The 19,157-nt window shown below is 52.6% G+C and overlaps 1 protein-coding gene across 1 annotated transcript in view; it reads right to left on the bottom strand.

The window, feature by feature from the left end:
• The window catches only part of polr3d (polymerase (RNA) III (DNA directed) polypeptide D), a 28,007-nt gene extending 9,495 nt beyond the window's left edge, over positions 1-18,512 (bottom strand). The window contains exons 1-4 of the mRNA XM_085971290.1: positions 18,322-18,512; positions 12,335-12,513; positions 8,098-8,141; positions 2,731-2,885 (exon numbers count right to left, since the gene is read on the bottom strand). Coding sequence (XP_085827416.1) covers positions 2,731-2,885; positions 8,098-8,141; positions 12,335-12,499 — 364 coding nt within the window. The 5' untranslated portion in view covers positions 12,500-12,513; positions 18,322-18,512. The remainder of the gene's footprint in view (positions 1-2,730; positions 2,886-8,097; positions 8,142-12,334; positions 12,514-18,321) is intronic.
• Positions 18,513-19,157: the final 645 nt, after the last annotated feature.

Here is a 19,157-nt window from a genome sequence, read left to right as displayed (position 1 = left end):
GTAACAACTTAACTGTCCTTCGCACCCGCACAGATTATTCGAGGATGGGGTTGGGTAGTGGCAGTGATGGCGAGCTCCCTTTGGTATCATCTTGCTATCTCTGGCCACGAACGCTGACAATTAATTGTTCCCAGACCTCACTAAAAGTCACCCAAAATCACAGCGGGGTGGGTGGGGGGGGAACACAAAACTCTGGGCGACACTTCCCTGGAATGTTCTGTCGCTTCCATGGGGAAACTCCTGGCTTCCCACAGCAGTGTGGATTACTGGGCAAACCCACATGCTTCCGCTGAACGGACAGCTGTTAAATCTTGAGCGCTGCTCTCCTAACGATGAATTCAAGTCAAAACCGATCAATGATGGAATCTTAACCCGAATGGTTCCTTTAACAACAATCTTTAAAGATCCAGATAACAGTCTGCAAATGTTGACTTAGGTACAAATAAACAAAATGGCGCAACTTGGTGCATTATCAGGGGAAAAATAGCAACTCTGAATGGGATGTTATAAAGATTAAAGATAAGTGAAAGGGCAAAGGGGAGAACAAAAGCGAATGCTCAGTATCGTCGAATGGGAGGGCAATTCGATTCCGCACTCCGTTACCTTAGGCATAGAATAAGAGCAGAGGGGTTAGGCTCGAACTGTATAAAACACTAGACCACAGCTAGAATACTGCGTGCAGTTCTGGTCACCACATTACAGGAAAGATGTACAGGAAACTCTTTGGTATCCGGCACCGCCGTGTTGCCGGTTGATCAAAAATTCCGGATGACGGAGAGGGTTATCTACCGAGGCTATTTTTAAACAAAGAAAAATTTTTAAAAATCAAGAAATGTGCAGTATCCAGTAATTGGGTACTCACCTACAGAATGTTGTGTTAAATGGATGGTGGAAGATGCTTGATTAAGTACAGTACTGCCAGTTGAGGGTAATGCAATGCAATGCAATGACTGCCAGCAGCGTGGGAGACACACAGTACCCCTGTAAAATGGCGGATCAGAAGAGACTACCGGCAGCGCGGGAGAGTCAGACTCCTGTTACAGGGGGATTGAGGTGTTCCGACTGCGCCAAGAAGCCGAGTAGTGGCAGTTTGGAGAACTACCCCCACTGACTAACTCGGCCACCGCGGGAGACTCGGACTCGGCAACATTGCCGGTTATTGAGGTGTTGTTTTCGGAGTGAGAATTTTGCCGGTTAATAGCGAATTCCGGATATTTAGGTGCCGTTTAAACGAGAGTTTCCTGTAATTGCACTAGAGGGGGTACAGGGTAGATTTACAGGGATGTTGCCAGGACTGGGGAATTTTAGCTGTGAGGAAAGATTGGATCGGCTGGGGTTGTTTTCTTTGGAACAGAGGAGGCTGAGGGGAGATTTAATTGAGGTGTATAAAATTATGAAGGGCTGAGATAGAGTGGATAGGAAGGACCAATTTCCTTTAGCAGAGAGGTCAATAACCAGGGGGCATAGATTTAAAGTCATTGGTAGAAGGATTAGAGGGGAGTTGAGGAGAAGTTTTTTCACCCAGAGGGTGGTGGGGGTCTGGAACTCACTGCCCGAAAGGGTGGGAGAGGCAGAAACCCTTATCACATTTAAAAAGTACTTGGATATGCACTTGAAGTGCTGTAATCTGCAAGGCTATGGACCAAGAGCTGGAAAATGGGATTAGGCTGGGTAGCTCTTCTTCGACCGGCGCAGACACGATGGGCCGAATGGCCTCCTTCTGTGGCATAAATTTCTATGATTCTAACTTCCATTCCTGAGCACCTCAGCCAGGGAGGCGCCGGGATATCGTCCCATGGATGGAGGGGAAACAAACGCGCGGCCACGTTCTGCCTGGTGCCAGCTCCTGCGTCGCACAGCAGTGGAGGCCTGGGCACAGCCCGCACAGCAGTGGAGGCCTGGGCACAGCCCGCATGGCCTTTTGGCAGCAGACTCGACAAACAATCCAGACCTACCAAAAAAAAAAATCAAACCAACATGTGAAAAGAAAATTAAATTAAAATCACAACCCTGCCTCTGGGTCCAGTCACCATTTGAGTCATTAAATACTTGCCACATTCAGTGGTGCCCAACACTCAATCTTCCCGGTTATATCCTGATGCCACGATCCACACCATACCAACCTCCATTTTTATTGTATCTACCATGACCACTCAATTTGATGCCATTCTATTTGGACTCCATGTAAAGGATCGGTCAGCTGCTTGTACATAATGCCAGATCTAGCAGAGCCCCATGCAAAACACGTATAAATAGATATGAGCTAATAGTCAGTCTCTGTACTGTATTGCAGTGTACTGTGGTACAGAAATACAAAGAAAGGAAGGCACAGGCATGGAGGGTTTAGATAGAGTAAATAAAGAGAAACTGTTTCCAATGGCTGAAGGGTCGATAACCAGAGGGCCCAGATTTAAGGTGATTGGCAAAAGAACCAGAGGCGACATGAGGAAAAACTTCCTTAGGCAAGGAGTGGTTAGGATTTGGAATGCGCTGCCTGATAGGGCGGTGGGTACAGATTCAAAAGGGGAACTGGATAAATACTTGGAGAAAAAATTGCAGGGATATGGGGAAAGAGCGGGGGAGTGGGACTAACTGGATTGCTCTTCGATAGAGCCGGCACAGACTTGATGGGCCGAATGGCCTCCTTCTGTGCTGCAAGATTCTATGAATAGAAGTGGAAAAGCCATGAGAATGTAAGACGCCACATGCATTTCTCTCCTCATTCCTCACCCCTTTTTTTCATCATTTCAGCAGGTCCCTGCTCAAAAATGGAGTGGGACTGAATTGTCTCAGGTCTGCCTCTACCCCGCCCCCGTGCATCTCTTTGCCGATCTCTGTCTCGCTCGCTCTTCTCTTTCCTCTGAGATGCATCTTCCTCCTTTGGTCTGTAATAGAAGAAAAATAAAGACCTCTTTACAAGACGCAAATCAGCTCCCCATTAGTCAGCAACTCAAAATCAAAAGCACACCGTTAGCTTGAAAATGAAATGTCAGTTAGTAGGTTGGCAAGATGTGATCGATCACACCTTTAGCATCCCACTATCCTCTGGGCTTGGGATGTGTGCCTTTCATGTAATGCCAACACATCACTGGAGGAGAAGATAGGGTTACGGTAGCATAGTGATTATGTTACTTGACTAGTAATCCAGAGGCTTGGGCTAATGATTCAAATCCCACCACGGCAGCTGTGGAGTTTAAATCCAGTTAATTAAATAAATTTGGAATTAAAAAGCTCGTATTAGTAATGGTGACTATGAAGCTACTGGATTGCCGTAAAAACCCACCCTGGTTCACTATTGGCCCAGAAATTCGGGTCGGAGGCTTCCCGCGGGTGCAAGCCCCCGACCTGCACTTACCTAGCGCGCCTGCCGTTGAGCTGTGGGTCTGTGTGGGGTTCCAATCCTGGGCCTCCTCCAGCTGCCGGCACGCAGTGCTTGCGTATCCCAGGGGCGCAGTTAGTTCGAAGCGTCCCCTGGGATCACGTGGGCCATGGAGAGCCAATGGTAGCAGGGAATGCTTCATTCATAAGTTTGACAGGAAGTGCTGTCAAACCTATAAATACTATAAGCCCCAAAACATCACTAAAACCTCAAATACATTTTTTTTAAATCACATTTTTAAAATAACTATAAATTACATAAAATAACTATTTTAAACAATAATTTAAATTTTTGAAAAAGTTAATTACATTTTCTAACAGGGCTAAAAAGAAACTTACCTTTCTTTAAAGTATTTAAAAATAATAAACCTGTGGAAAAAATGTTTTAATTTTAATTAATTCACCACTTACCTTGTTAAAAGCAGGCCTTGCGCCTGCTTTTTACATGTGTAACTGTTGGAGACTTACCCTCCCGGAGAAACCTGCAAAAAAAACGTAAGTTCCATGCGCACACGCTGCCTCTCCGGCGTACGCGTTCGACCTCTGAACCCTTTCCTTTAAGGGAACGGAAGTTCCGGTTTCCCGCGCATGCACGAAACCGGCACTTCCATTGGGCCTACGGGTGAGTACCCAGCGCGTACTCACCCGTGGAGACCCGAATTTCTGGGTCAATGTCTTTAGGGAAGGAAATCTGCCGTCCTTACCCGGTCTGGCTTATATGTGACTCCAGACCCACAGCAATGTGGTTGACTCCTAACTAGCCTCTGAAATGGCCCAGCAAGCCATTCAGTTGCACCAAACCGCACTGTGGGAGTACCTTCACAACAAGGCAGCTCACCACCACCACCTTCATGAGGGCAATTAGGGATGGGCAATAAATGCTGGCCTTGCCAGCGGCGCCCACATCCCGAGAACGTATAAATAAAAAAAGGAGTAAGCACAGGAGGAAATTCAGAAACTAGGTAAGCTAAAAGAATCCAATACATATACAAACTAGTTGGAGTGCCCGGCGGTGCCGAGGGTCTTTTGAGGGCATGTTGTTGTTGGAGGAGAGAGCGAGCGCGACTGGGGGGGGGGAAAGAGAGAGCGCGACTGGGGGGAAGAGAGAGAGCGACTGGGGGGGGGGGGGGGGGGGAAAGAGAGAGCGCGACGGGGGGGGGGGGGGGGAAGAGAGAGCGCGCCTGGGGGGGGGGGGGGGAAGAGAGCGCGCGACTGGGGGGAAAAGGGGAGGGGAGGGGGAAAAGGGAGGGGGGGGAGGGAGGGGGGGAAAGGGAGGGGGGGGAAGGGAGGGGGGGGGAAGGGAGGGGGGGGAAGGGAGGGGGGGGAAGGGAGGGGGGGGAAGGGAGGGGGGGAAGGGAGGGGGGGGAAGGGAGGGGGGGGAAGGGAGGGGGGGGAAGGGAGGGGGGGGAAGGGAGGGGGGGGAAGGGAGGGGGGGGAAGGGAGGGGGGGGAAGGGAGGGGGGGGAAGGGAGGGGGGGGAAGGGAGGGGGGGGAAGGGAGGGGGGGGAAGGGAGGGGGGGGAAGGGAGGGGGGGAGGGGAGGGGGGGAGGGGAGGGGGGGGAGAAGGGAGGGGGGGGAGAAGGGAGGGGGGGGAAGGGAGGGGGGGGAAGGGAGGGGGGGGAAGGGAGGGGGGGGAAGGGAGGGGGGGGAAGGGAGGGGGGGGAAGGGAGGGGGGGGAAGGGAGGGGGGGGAAGGGAGGGGGGGGAAGGGAGGGGGGGGAAGGGAGGGGGGGGAAGGGAGGGGGGGGAAGGGAGGGGGGGGAAGGGAGGGGGGGGAAGGGAGGGGGGGAAGGGAGGGGAGGGGAGGGGGGGGAGGGGAGGGGGGGGAGGGGAGGGGGGGGAGGGGAGGGGGGGGAGGGGAGGGGGGGAGGGGAGGGGGGGGAGGGGAGGGGGGGGAGGGGAGGGGGGGGAGGGGAGGGGGGGAGGGGAGGGGGGGGGGAAGGGAGGGGAGGGGGGGAAGGGGAGGGGAGGAGGGAAGGGGGAGGGGAGGAGGGAAGGGAGGGGGGAAGGGAGGGGGGAAGGGAGGGGGGAAGGGAGGGGGGAAGGGAGGGGGGAAGGGAGGGGGGAAGGGAGGGGGGAAGGGAGGGGGGAAGGGAGGGGGGAAGGGGAAGGGAGGGGAGGAGGGAAGGGAGGGGGGGAAAGGGAGGGGAGGAAAAAGGGGGGAATGGGGGGAGGGGGAAGGGAGGGAAGGGGGAGGGGGGAAGGGGGGAGAAGGGAGGGGGGGTGGAGGGGGGAGGAGGAGGAAGGGGAGCAGGGGCGGGGGAGAGGGGGGAGTCCCCGAGCCCCGCCCCCCGATCTCCCATCCCCCGATGTCCCGTCCCCCGATGTCCCACCCCCCCGACGTCCCGCCCCCGATCTCCCGATGTTGCGAGCCCCGCCCCCGATGTTGCGAGCCCCGCCCCCCATGTCCCGAGCCCCGCCCCCCATGTCCCGAGCCCCGCCCCCCATGTCCCGAGCCCCGCCCCCCATGTCCCGAGCCCCGCCCCCCATGTCCCGAGCCCTGCCCTCCCGCTCTCCGGAGCCCCACCCTCCCGAGCTGGCTTCAAGACCGCCGATTGCGGCTGAGAGAGACAGCTGGCGGGCCCGGTTGCCGGGGTAACCCTTCCCGCTCTCCAAGCCCCACCCGAGATCCGAACTCCCGAGAGCCCCGCCCCCCCCAAGCGGGGAACAGAGAGAGACGCCGCGTCTCAGCTGCTCCTGCTGCGCGTGCACCCTTTGTATGTCCCATGACCCTCGTGGCTGACGCCGTTGCCCCGGGTAACGTGACACCGGCGGGGGGCGGGGGGGGGAGCTTAGCAGAAGCCGTGGGACAATTACCTAGCTCGGGCGTGGCTGGGCAGGAGAGGCCCAGGCTTTGAGGCCTAGGTTCTGAGGCCTTACAAAAACGGGGAAAGGTAGGAAAAAGAATCTTCAGGTTAGAGAAAATATTTACAAATGAATTAAGTTTTTTAAAAAACAATTTAATAAAAGCAATTTTTTTTGCTGGAAATGTATATTTGAAAAGAAAGACGCAGAAAGCGGGAAAAAGAATGGAAGCAAGATGGCGGCTACTCACCTCGGTTCAGAACGATAAGGCCCGCCCACACATGCACCGATTGGTCGACCGTCAGGTCACCAAAGCGTAGGATTGGTCAATCGTCCAGTCACTCGACTGTAGGAGGGCCCGCCCGCACGCGCCAGGAACCCGGCGTACGATTGGTCGACCTCGACGTCACTCTATCGCTAATGAGATGCTAATGAGCGGAATGTTGAACCTTTTTTGGATACCGCGGGCGCAATTTTTGTCCGGCTGAAACGTAAATACGCTTACGACCGTTTTGGAATGGTAAGCTTTCTTTTGACGTAACGCACGCGTAGGTACGCTCTGTAACTTTCGAGTGCATAGCCGGACAGACGCACACCGGAGGACAGACAGACAGATGTATCCGTTTTATAGATAGATAGATAGATAGATAGAAGATAAGACTATGTGATCGAACATAATCTCACGCTGACGTTAATTTCAGCTTCCAAATACCCATGTTCTCACTGGCCTTATTTACAGTCGTGGTAGCAACAGATTATAGGAAAAGTTTAACTTAAGCGAACACGCTTCATGTTCTGATGCTCTTAATTCATCCCCTCAAACTGCTCCCACCTCCAGTGTTAGTCCTGTCCGCACCAGTGTTACCCAGCTCAAAGTGCGCTCTCTATACAGCCCAAGTTTGGAAGGGCACGGTCTAGAATGATACCGCTGGGTGTTTTTCACACTCCAAGTGGACATACAGGAAACTGTGTGTTATCCGGAGGCTAAATGTCCGGCAAGCTCGAGCCACCGGCAAAAATCAGGAGCCGTTTTGTTTCTTTTCGTTGCTTTTTTCTCTCAACAGTCAAGCTCTGCAAGGTCTGTAGCTAAGCAACAGCTTCAGCTAGAGACGCTACAGAGACGCTTGCCGACTGTTTAGCTGTTGCTAAGCAACAGGGTTTGTTGATTCACACGGAGCTGAAAATCTCCGTATGTTTCAACATTAGCGCTGGAGTGTCCGGCAGTTTTGAGGGAACGGCAGCAGCTCGGTCCAGTCGGTGCCGGATAGCACAAAGTTTCCTGTAGTTGAAAATCTCACACACCTGGCATTCCACTGTACTAGAACACAAGTTATTATATTGACTGAAATGCAGAAGTTTCATGTTTATAGATTTACAATAGAAAGATCATAGAAGCCGAGTTAGACCCGAGTATATCGAGAAATTCTCCAGTCTGCTTATACAGATGGAGTCAATACCTCATTGCTATTCATCCAGTGAATTAGAAGCCTGAACTGCACTCTCTCTCTCTCTGATCTCTAATATCCATTTCTTTCAAATCATTTCAAAATGTGGAAATGAGTCTCTTTGGGGAATCACACTGGCAATGAATGGTGCTGAAAACTTCACAAGCACTAGTCCACCAGGGAAGTCAGGCACACAAGAAGGTACCTAGCTCCTCGTAATGGATGTACGAGGATGACTCATCCTCCATCCCTGTAAGAAGCTAACAGCCTCTGATCGTAACTCCCTGGAGAAGTGTATGAGCAGGTACTCAACAAGAGGAAGGCATGTTCACTGACCCACACCCACCTTTCTGCACTTGAGTTCCCAGTTCTGGTCAATGACTCATCCAGCTGATATCTTGCAATTACCACAAAATGGAGTACCAAAACCAGAACTGTCTCACAAATTCCTCATAGCAAAAGAATACTCACTCTTCTTTAACCTTCCTGCTGATGATGTTCGGCGTGAACGTTTTCTGTAAGAGAGAATATCATTTATTACTCACAGGTCACATAATAATAATAATCAACTTTATTGTCATTGTTAGTGCACAAGTGCAGTACAACGAAATGTCGGCTTGCGGCTCCCGAGAGTGTACATTTAGATTAAGACATTTAAACATTCAACATTCATTTGGCTTGTAATACATTAGCATAACCATAATAAAGTGCATTGGCAGATGTGCAGGCTTTAAGAGTTTATTTGTGGAGTTCAGTAGGATGACAGCCCTGGGAAAGAAGCTGTTCCTAAATCTGGTCGTTCGGGTGCGAATGCATCTGTAGCGTCTCCCAGATGGCAGGGGCGCGAACAGGCTGTGGCTGGGGTGGGTAGGGTCTTTGATGATGGACCGTGACCTCCGTAAACAGCGTTTCTGGTAGATGTTCTCTATGGTCGGTAGCCGGGTGCCGGTAATGCGTTGGGCAGTTTTGACTACCCGCTGCAGGGCTTTCCGGTCATAGGAGCTACAGCTGCCGTACCATACTGTGATACAGTTCGTCAGGATGCTCTCTATTGTGCAGCGGTAAAAGTTAGAGAGGATCAGGGGTGACAGGTTACATCACTTCAGCCTCCTTAGGAAATATAGGCGCTGCTGGGCCTTCTTCACCAAGGAGGAGGTATTGAGAGACCAGGAGAGGTCTTCCGTGATGTGGACTCCGAGGAACTTAAAGCTGTCCACCCTTTCCACCACAGCCCCATGGATGTGGATGGGGGTGTGACTTCCGCCTTTAGACTTCCTGAAGTCCACAATGATTTCCTTGGTTTTCTTGATGTTAAGGGCCAGGTTGTTATCGGCGCACCACTTCACGAGATGCTGGACCTCCTCCCTGTAGGCTGACTCATCGTTGTTGGTGATCTGGCCTACCACCGTGGTATCATCCGCAAACTTGATGATGGTGTTGGAACCATGAACAGCCACACAGTCGTGGGTGAAGAGGGAGTAGAGGAGGGGGCTCAGCACACATCCTTGTGGGGCCCCCGTGTTCAGGGTCAGGGGGGGGGGGGGGGGGGGCGGGAAGGTGTGGTTACCTAATTTGATAGACTGGGGTCTGTTTGTTAGGAAGTCCAGGGTCCAGTTGCAAAGGGAAGTGTTCAGGCCAAGAGTGTGGAGTTTGGTGGCCAGCTTGTTGGGGACGAGTGTTGAATGCTGAGCTGTAGTCTATGAACAGCATTCTGATGTAGGTCTCTTTACCGTCTAAGTGATTCAATGCAGAGTGTAGAGCAGTTGTGATTGCATCCTCCATTAATCTGTTTGCACGATAGGCAAACTGGTGTTGGTCAAGAGAGGCGGGAACACTGGCTTTGATGTGAGCCAGGGCCAGTCTCTCGAAACACTTCATTATGATGGGTGTGAGTGCGACAGGTCGATAGTCGTTCAAACACGTCACAGCCGTTTGCTTTGGCACAGGAATAATGGTAGTGGTCTTGAAACATGTAGGGACTACTGCCTGGGCCAATGACAGATTGAAGATGGCGGTGAAGACATCAGCAACCAATGTCCCATTGCTTGTTTTTTTGCAGTTGTTATTCTTTGGTCATTTCGGTGGCTTTTAGAGTTAAAGAGGACTAGTTTAGTCTTAAGATGCTGGAAACCCTTGTTGGCCCAAACCTCTCTTCAATCATTCTAATTGTATGGAATTCACAGAAATCACAGAATCACAGAAACCCCACAGTGCAGATAGAGGCCATTTCAGCCCATCGAGCCTGCACCGACACATATCCCACCTGATCCCCGTAACCCCTACACCAACACACATCCCACCCCCGTAACCCCACGTATTTAATCCCCCTAACACTAAGAGTCAATTTATCATAGCCAATCAACCTAACCCGCACATCTTTGGACTGTGGGAGGAAACCGGAGCACCCGGAGGAAACCCACGCAAACACGGGGAGAATGTGCAAACTCCACACAGACAGTCGCCCGAGGCCAGATTCGAACCCGGGTCCCTGGCGCTGTGAGGCAACAGTGCTAACCACTATGCCACCGTGCTGCCCTTCCCAATCCTTCCATAAATGGTCATTCCTCATTCTAGCCAAATTCTGGACCAAACTGTTCTTATTATTCAGCACAAAAAATAAGACATTCCACTGCCTAAGCTCATTTGCAACCAGACATCGTCAGATAATTCAACTTTGTAGGGCATTACAGCCCAGCCTAATCCTGTCCTCAATAGACTTCCACAGCCATTACCGGATCGCGATCGGAAGTGGAAACCCTGACTGGTTAGTCTCCTTCCTAGCCCAGGAGTACAGAGCCATCAACCGCTGACTCAGCCAGCGCTGGACAGACGAAGGGTTAAAATTGGGACCTGCTGGTCTTGGCACTACACCTGTTGGTGCATTGACCCACTACGCCATTGGAGAAATGTATGTTTTCTTTAAAATAAGGGTAACCGGTGGACTACTAACCCAGCAGCCCCATGTCCAGTTGAGGTACAGGGTGTCACTGTACCACACACCGCCTAGACGTGGCCAGGTTGCATTTGTTCCACTAGCCACGGCAAATTATAAATGAGTCCAGATGGAGTACGGAGGAGCACCGTGTAGCGTGTCAATGCTTAGAAATTTATTTTTGTATAAATTTCACATGGCAGATTGTTACTGGCAGAGTCACAATTGCCAGCAATTCTCCTGCCAACTTAAATTGAAGTGTACCGTTCCGTTACAGAAACCGAAATAGGAGAGTTGGTGGGCCAGAGAAACGCCATCAGCAATGGTAACAAACCTTCGAAAATTCACCTTAAAAAAGAACGGATGCCCAACTCCAGAATAAAAGGAGGGGCAAACAGGCACAGCGCAGCTCACCGAACAGGTGCTCTGCAATTTCACTCTTCTCATCCTTTTTCATTATAAAACTTGATGATTCCAAGGTGAGATAAACAGCGTTCAAAAGACATCTGGGCCAATGAAGCACATAGGTTTTGCTGATATAACAGTCAACTCACTTCCTAATGCGAAACTGCCGTTTTGACAACATGATAAGGCACTACATAAATAATTTCTTTCAATGTAGATATATGTTTAAACACGGCAGCACATTTGTGCACAGCAAGCTCCCACAAACAGCAATGTGATAATGATCAGATAATCTCTTTTAGCGATGTTAAATGAGGGATAAATATTGGCCAGGACACTGGGGAGAACTCCCCTGCTCCTCTTCGAATAGTGCCATGGGATCTTTTGCGTCCACCTGAGGGGGCAGACGGGGCCCTCGGTTTAACGTCTCATCCAAAAGACGGCACCTCCGACAGTGCGGCACTCCCTCAGCACTGCACTGGAGTGTCAGCCTAGATTTTGCACTCGGGTCTCTGGAGCGGGGCTTGAACCCACGACCTTCTGATTCAGAGGCGGGAGTACTAACCGCTGATAAAAAATTTACTGCACTTTATAAAGAGGTGCAGTTTGCACAAGTCTCCGCAGTGTCTCCCAATCCAGCTTTTGGGGTGTTGCAGTGCGGCACTTCATCAGTCACAGTCCAGCTCTCACTGAAACCTTGCTGCATGTTTCAGTCTCAGCCCAGTGATTTCCAACAATGGAAACTGACTGCGAGTGCTGGAAGCCTGAAATAAAAACAGACAATGCAGCAAATGCATAATACAGGAAACTTTGGTTTATCCGGAGGTTAACTGTCCGGAATGCTCGAGCCACCGGCAAAAATCAGCAGCCGTTTCGTTAGGTTTTTTTTCTTTTCGTTGCTTTTTTTTTTTCACCAGTCAGGCTCTGCAAGGTCTCGCTGAAGCTGTTGCTAAGCTACAGAGACGCTTGCAAGGTATGGCCGACTGTTTAGAAGCTGTTGCTAAGCAACAGGGTTTGTTGCCAGATACAGAGCTTAAAATCTCCGTATGTTTTAACATTAGCGCTGGTTTGTCCGGCAGTTTTGATGGGACGGCAACAGCTCGGTCCCGTCGGTGCCGGATAGCACAAAGTTTCCTGAAGATCAGTCAGTGTCTGAAAGAGAAAAATGCGCAACAGCCAGAACGCAAATCTCTTTTCTCTCTACAGATGCTGACTGGCCCGCTTTGTAATCCCGTTTTTATTCCAGATTTCCAGAAATCGGTGTCTTTCTTTTTTACCTCCGCCAAAGTCCTGCAACGGGGGGACCCACTTTAACACCGGAAAAACGGGCGGACCAGCGCCCGACCCAAACACTCATTCAACGCAACTGACCTTTTTCATTCCTCCCAGAGTTAGATCCCGCGAGCGGATGGAAGGCAGGCGGCCTGGAGTAACGGCGGCAGAACTCCGTCGGCCTGGCAGACCCCTGCCCACCGTAACGACAGGTCTAATCCCGCTGGGGTTGCCAGCGGCTCCACTGGGACCTTTCTCAGACATCGCAGCTCTGCAAACTGAATAAAAAGGAACAAATCAGTTCCAAAAACCACATCAATCAGGAAACCGAATGGATGAAGTCATGACCGTAGAAACATAGAAGATAGGAGCAGGAGTAGGCCATTCGGCCCCTCGAGCCTGCTCCGCCATTCAATGAGATCATGGCTGATCATCCAAATTCAGTACCCTGTCCCTGCCTTCTCCCCATATCCCTTGATCCCTTTAGCCTCAAGAAATATATTTAACCCCTTCTTGAATATATTTAATGACTTGGCCTCAACTGCCTTCTGTGGTAGAGAATTCCACAGGTTCACCACTCTCTGGGTGAAGAAATTCCTCCTCATCTCTGTGAATTCTATGAATATATAAACTATCAACCATAGAAAACTGTCTGCAGTTTGATACCGCAGTGGAGTCACATTCCATGCATTATCAAACCAAGTGGTGCTGGACGAGCTCTTTCAGGGAGTCTGATCCTAAAGCCAGGTCAGGACACTGTAGCTCCAGCGCAGCCATGGAGCGGAAAGCAAAGACCCTAAAGTTGCAGGGTAAACGCACCCTAAATTACATGCTTCAAAAAGGCTAGCAGGGAATGTAAAATACAGTCCACAGCGTGAAGCTGAACCATGCCGGTACTGACCACAGTTGGCACATTCCAGAACATTTCTGGCACCTCTCTGAAGCACCTTGGGGTGTTTTTCTAAGCGCCATATTTCACAGCCTCCCAGACACCAGCAGGATCATGACAGCGTCAGAGGTTACAGCACGATGGGAAACAGATTCTATCCCACTGGGGGAAGGGGGGGTTCAGAAAGACCTCTTGATGCAAACTTTCCATTTTAGAAGTCTCAGCCATACAGATCTGGGTGACAGATCCAAGATCTGGGACTCTACACTTTAGAGAAGCGTTGACTTAGGGGTGATTTGATCGAGATTTATAAGATGTTGGAGGGAATAGATTGTGTTTGTGTAGACAGTTTGTTCCAATTAAATAGGTTAGGGAGGATCAGGGTCACATGTTTAAGTTATACAAGGCCAGATCGAGGTTAGATGGTCAGGAGGTGGTTCTTTTCCCAGAGAATAGTGGACCTGTGGAACAGGGTGCCGTCTTGTGCGGTTGACGCCGGTTCGCTGAATTCCTTCAAGCGAGAGCTGGACCTGTTTCTGGCTGGGGCGGAGATCACCTCTTACAGAAGGGGGAGTACTGCAGGGAAATCAGGGCCAGAGTGATCTCCTGGACTAGTTTCGATCGCCGAGATGGGTTGGAGAGGAATTTCTCTGATTTTATTTTCCCAAATTGGCCTGGGTTTAAATTCGTTTTTGCGTCTCTCCCAGGTCACATGGTCTTGGGTGGGGTGGAGTGTGTATATATTGTGAGGCACAAGGCATTGCATTTGTGGGGGACAAGCTGGGTTTGGCAGCTTTCCCTGTCCATCATTGTTCGTATGGACGTAGATACCCCCAAAAATTCAGCTTGTTACAAAAAGGGAACACTGAAAAAAGGGGAGTGTGAAAAAAGGGTAATGAAAAGGGGTTGAAAGAAAGATATGCTTTTAGATAGCGCCTTTTACAACATCAGGACGTCCCAAAGCACTATACAACCAATGAAGTACTTTTGAAGTGTAGTCATTGTTGTAATGTAGGAAACACGACAGCCAATTTGCACACAGCAAGCTCCCACAAACAGCAATGTGATAATGACCAGATAATCTGTTTCTGTTCTGTTGATTGAGGGATAAATATTGGCCAGGACTCCAGGGATAACTCCCCTGCTCTTCTTCAAAATAGTGCCATGGGATCTTTTACATCCACGAGGGGGCAGACGGGGCCTCAGTTTAACGTCTCATCCAAAAGACGGCGCCTCCGACAGTACGGCTCTCCCTCATTACTGCACTGGAGTGTCAGCCTAGCTTTATGTGTTCAAGTCTCTGGAGTGGGCTAATGAAAAGTGGGTGAGCGAGACTGGGGTAATGAAAAGAGGGATGAGTGAGTGAGACTGGGGTAATGGAAAGGGGGGGGCGAGTGAGTGAGACTGGGGTAATGGAAAGGGGGGCGAGTGAGTGAGACTGGGGTAATGGAAAGGGGGGGCGAGTGAGAGACTGGGGTAATGGAAAGGGGGGCGAGTGAGTGAGACTGGGGTAATGGAAAGGGGGGCGAGTGAGTGAGACTGGGGTAATGGAAAGGGGGGTGAGTGAGTGAGACTGGGGCAATGGAAAGGGGGGGGTGAGTGAGTGAGACTGGGGCAATGGAAAGGGGGGGGTGAGTGAGTGAGACTGGGGCAATGGAAAGGGGGGGGGATGAGTGAGTGAGACGGGGCAATGGAAAGGGGAGGGGTGAGTGAGTGAGACTGGGGCAATGGAAAGGGGGGGGTGAGTGAGTGAGACGGGGCAATGGAAAGGGGAGGGGTGAGTGAGTGAGACTGGGGCAATGGAAAGAGGGTGAGTGAGTGAGACTGGGGCAATGGAAAGGGAGGGGGTGAGTGAGACTGGGGTAATGGAAAGGGGGTGTGAGTGAGACTGGGGTAATGGAAAGGGGGTGTGAGTGAGACTGGGGCAATGGAAAGGGGGGTGAGTGAGTGAGACTGGGGCAATGGAAAGGGGGGGGGGAGTGAGACTGGGGCAATGGAAAGGAGGGGGGGGAGTGAGACTGGGGCAATGGAAAGGAGGGGGGGGAGTGAGACTGGGGCAATGGAAAGGAGGGGGGGAGTGAGACTGGGGCAATGGAAAGGGGGGGGGGGGGAGAGAGACTGGGGCAATGGAAAGGAGGGGGGGAGAGAGACTGGGGCAATGGAAAGGAGGGGGGGGGGGAGAGAGACTGGGGCAATGGAAAGGAGGGGGGGGGAGAGAGACTGGGGCAATGGAAAGGAGGGGGGGGGAGAGAGACTGGGGCAATGGAAAGGAGGGGGGGGGGGAGAGAGACTGGGGCAATGGAAAGGAGGGGGGGGGGGAGAGAGACTGGGGCAATGGAAAGGAGGGGGGGGGAGAGAGACTGGGGCAATGGAAAGGGGGGGTGAGTGAGTGAGACTGGGGTAATGGAAAGGGGGGGTGAGTGAGTGAGACTGGGGTAATGGAAAGGGGGGGTGAGTGAGTGAGACTGGGGTAATGGAAAGGGGGGGTGAGTGAGTGAGACTGGGGTAATGGAAAGGGGGGGGGTGAGTGAGTGAGACTGGGGTAATGGAAAGGGGGGTGAGTGAGTGAGACTGGGGTAATGGAAAGGGGGGGGTGAGTGAGTGAGACTGGGGCAATGGAAAGGGGGGTGAGTGAGTGAGACTGGGGCAATGGAAAGGGGGGGGTGAGTGAGACTGGGGCAATGGAAAGGGGGGGGTGAGTGAGACTGGGGCAATGGAAAGGGGGGGTGAGTGAGACTGGGGCAATGGAAAGGGGGGGGTGAGTGAGACTGGGGCAATGGAAAGGGGGGTGAGTGAGTGAGACTGGGGTAATGGAAAGGCGAGTGAGTGAGACTGGGGTAATGGAAAGGGGGGCGAGTGAGTGAGACTGGGGTAATGGAAAGGGGGGTGAGTGAGTGAGACTGGGGCAATGGAAAGGGGGGGGGTGAGTGAGTGAGACTGGGGCAATGGAAAGGGGGGGGTGAGTGAGTGAGACTGGGGCAATGGAAAGGGGAGGGGTGAGTGAGTGAGACTGGGGCAATGGAAAGAGGGTGAGTGAGTGAGACTGGGGCAATGGAAAGGGAGGGGGTGAGTGAGACTGGGGTAATGGAAAGGGGGTGTGAGTGAGACTGGGGTAATGGAAAGGGGGTGTGAGTGAGACTGGGGCAATGGAAAGGGGGGTGAGTGAGTGAGACTGGGGCAATGGAAAGGGGGGTGAGTGAGTGAGACTGGGGCAATGGAAAGGGGGGGGGGGGGAGTGAGACTGGGGCAATGGAAAGGAGGGGGGGGAGTGAGACTGGGGCAATGGAAAGGAGGGGGGGGGAGTGAGACTGGGGCAATGGAAAGGAGGGGGGGAGTGAGACTGGGGCAATGGAAAGGGGGGGGGGGAGAGAGACTGGGGCAATGGAAAGGAGGGGGGGGGAGAGAGACTGGGGCAATGGAAAGGAGGGGGGGGGGAGAGAGACTGGGGCAATGGAAAGGAGGGGGGGGAGAGAGACTGGGGCAATGGAAAGGAGGGGGGGGGGAGAGAGACTGGGGCAATGGAAAGGAGGGGGGGGGAGAGAGACTGGGGCAATGGAAAGGAGGGGGGGGGAGAGAGACTGGGGCAATGGAAAGGAGGGGGGGGGGAGAGAGACTGGGGCAATGGAAAGGAGGAGGGGGGGGGGGGAGAGAGACTGGGGCAATGGAAAGGAGGAGGAGGGGGGGGGGAGAGAGACTGGGGCAATGGAAAGGAGGAGGAGGGGGGGGGGGAGAGAGACTGGGGCAATGGAAAGGAGGGGGGGGGAGAGAGACTGGGGCAATGGAAAGGGGGGGGGTGTGAGACTGGGGTAATGGAAAGGGGGGGGGTGAGTGAGTGAGACTGGGGTAATGGAAAGGGGGGGTGAGTGAGTGAGACTGGGGTAATGGAAAGGGGGGGTGAGTGAGTGAGACTGGGGTAATGGAAAGGGGGGGGGGTGAGTGAGTGAGACTGGGGTAATGGAAAGGGGGGTGAGTGAGTGAGACTGGGGTAATGGAAAGGGGGGGGTGAGTGAGTGAGACTGGGGCAATGGAAAGGGGGGTGAGTGAGTGAGACTGGGGCAATGGAAAGGGGGGGGTGAGTGAGACTGGGGCAATGGAAAGGGGGGGGTGAGTGAGACTGGGGCAATGGAAAGGGGGGGTGAGTGAGACTGGGGCAATGGAAAGGGGGGGTGAGTGAGACTGGGGCAATGGAAAGGGGGGTGAGTGAGTGAGACTGGGGTAATGGAAAGGCGAGTGAGTGAGACTGGGGTAATGGAAAGGCGGGTGAGTGAGTGAGACGGGGCAATGGAAAGGGGGTGAGTGAGTGAGACTAGGGTAATGGAAAGAGGGGTGAGTGAGTGAGACTGGGGTAATGGAAAGAGGGGGGTGAGTGAGACTGGGGTAATGGAAAGAGGGGGGTGAGTGAGACTGGGGTAATGGAAAGAGGGGGGTGAGTGAGACTGGGGTAATGGAAAGGGGGGGGTGAGTGAGACTGGGGTAATGGAAAGGGGGGGGTGAGTTAGACTGGGGTAATGGAAAGGGGGGGGTGAGTGAGACTGGGGTAATGGAAAGGGGGGGGTGAGTGAGACTGGGGTAATGGAAAGGGGGTGAGAGTGAGTAAGACTGGGGCAATGGAAAGGGGGTGTGAGTGAGTGAGACTGGGGTAATGGAAAGAGGGGTGAGTGAGACTGGGGTAATGGAAAGAGGGGTGTGTGAGTGAGACTGGGGTAATGGAAAGAGGGGTGTGTGAGTGAGACTGGGGTAATGGAAAGGGGGTGTGAGTGAGACTGGGGTAATGGAAAGAGGGGAGTGAATGAGACTGGGGTAATGGAAAGGGGGGCGAGTGAGTGAGACTAGGGTAATGGAAAGAGGGGTGTGTGAGTGAGACTGGGGTAATGGAAAGGGGGGTGAGTGAGTGAGACTGGGGTAATGGAAAGAAGGGGGTGAGTGAGACTGGGGTAATGGAAAGGGGGTGTGAGTGAGACTGGGGTAATGGAAAGAGGGGTGTGAGTGAGACTGGGGTAATGGAAAGAGGGGTGAGTGAGTGAGACTGGGGTGATGGAAAGGGGGTGAGTGAGTGAGACTGGGGTAATGGAAAGGGGGGGGTGAGTGAGACTGGGGTAATGGAAAGAGGGGAGTGAGTGAGACTGGGGCAATGGAAAGAGGGGGGGTGAGTGAGACTGGGGTAATGGAAAGGGGGGCGAGTGAGTTTTAGGAATACCTGGAAACGGGCGCTAATCCTCGGGCCTGCTGCTTAGGCCCGCTGTGCCGAGCTCTCGCTTTCCTCGGGCTCTCTCCACTCGCCAGATGATTGCCTCCTTTCCCCACGGCCTCACCGCGCCGCCATCACACTCGCTCTCCGCCGACTCCGGTCGCCATCTTAGTGCGGGGCAAAACCGCCTCGCCCCCATCGGGTGCGCATGTGCGGCGGGTTTTTTTTTTTGCCCCGCACTAAGATGGCGCCTGAGAGCGGGGCGGGAGTCACGGCAGAATTGTCCAATGCATCAGAGCTGGCAGATCTCCACTCACTGACAGTGGGACTCAGTCCTGTTGCTTCAATAATGTGACCTCATTTTGATGCCTGTCACACTTTTTGGTTGCAGGTAAAGGCAGCACCGTGTGCTTGAATGGGTTTGCAAACTGTGTGGCCCTGATAGACCACTACCCTCACTCAGATCCTCATCATTCTCTGAGTGTTGAGAACACAGCCACCAATGCAAACACATCAGTCAACGAGGAGGAGTGAGTTTTAGGAACACGACTTTATGTAAAACAAAATAGGTAGGAGCCATTGTCAATCCCTTAAAACATCAAAAGCCCCTTTCTTCAGGGCTCTGCTGCCAGCATTCTGTTCTATTTCATTGATCTTATGTAATTTTTCATATCGTGAAAGAGAGAAACTGTTCCCTCTGGCGGAAGGGTCAAGAACCAGAGGACACAGATTTAAAGTGATTGGCCAAATGATTTCCCTCAAAGCGACATGAGGGAAAACTTTTTACGCAGTGAGTGGTTAGGATCTGGAATGCACTACCTGAGAGGGTGGTGGAGGCAGACTCA

Source organism: Somniosus microcephalus, chromosome 30 (genome assembly GCF_052327205.1).
Source record: "Somniosus microcephalus isolate GS21.2 chromosome 30, FLI_Smic_1.0, whole genome shotgun sequence".
NCBI lineage: Eukaryota > Metazoa > Chordata > Chondrichthyes > Squaliformes > Somniosidae > Somniosus > Somniosus microcephalus.
This window is presented reverse-complemented; position numbering and strand designations above follow the sequence as displayed.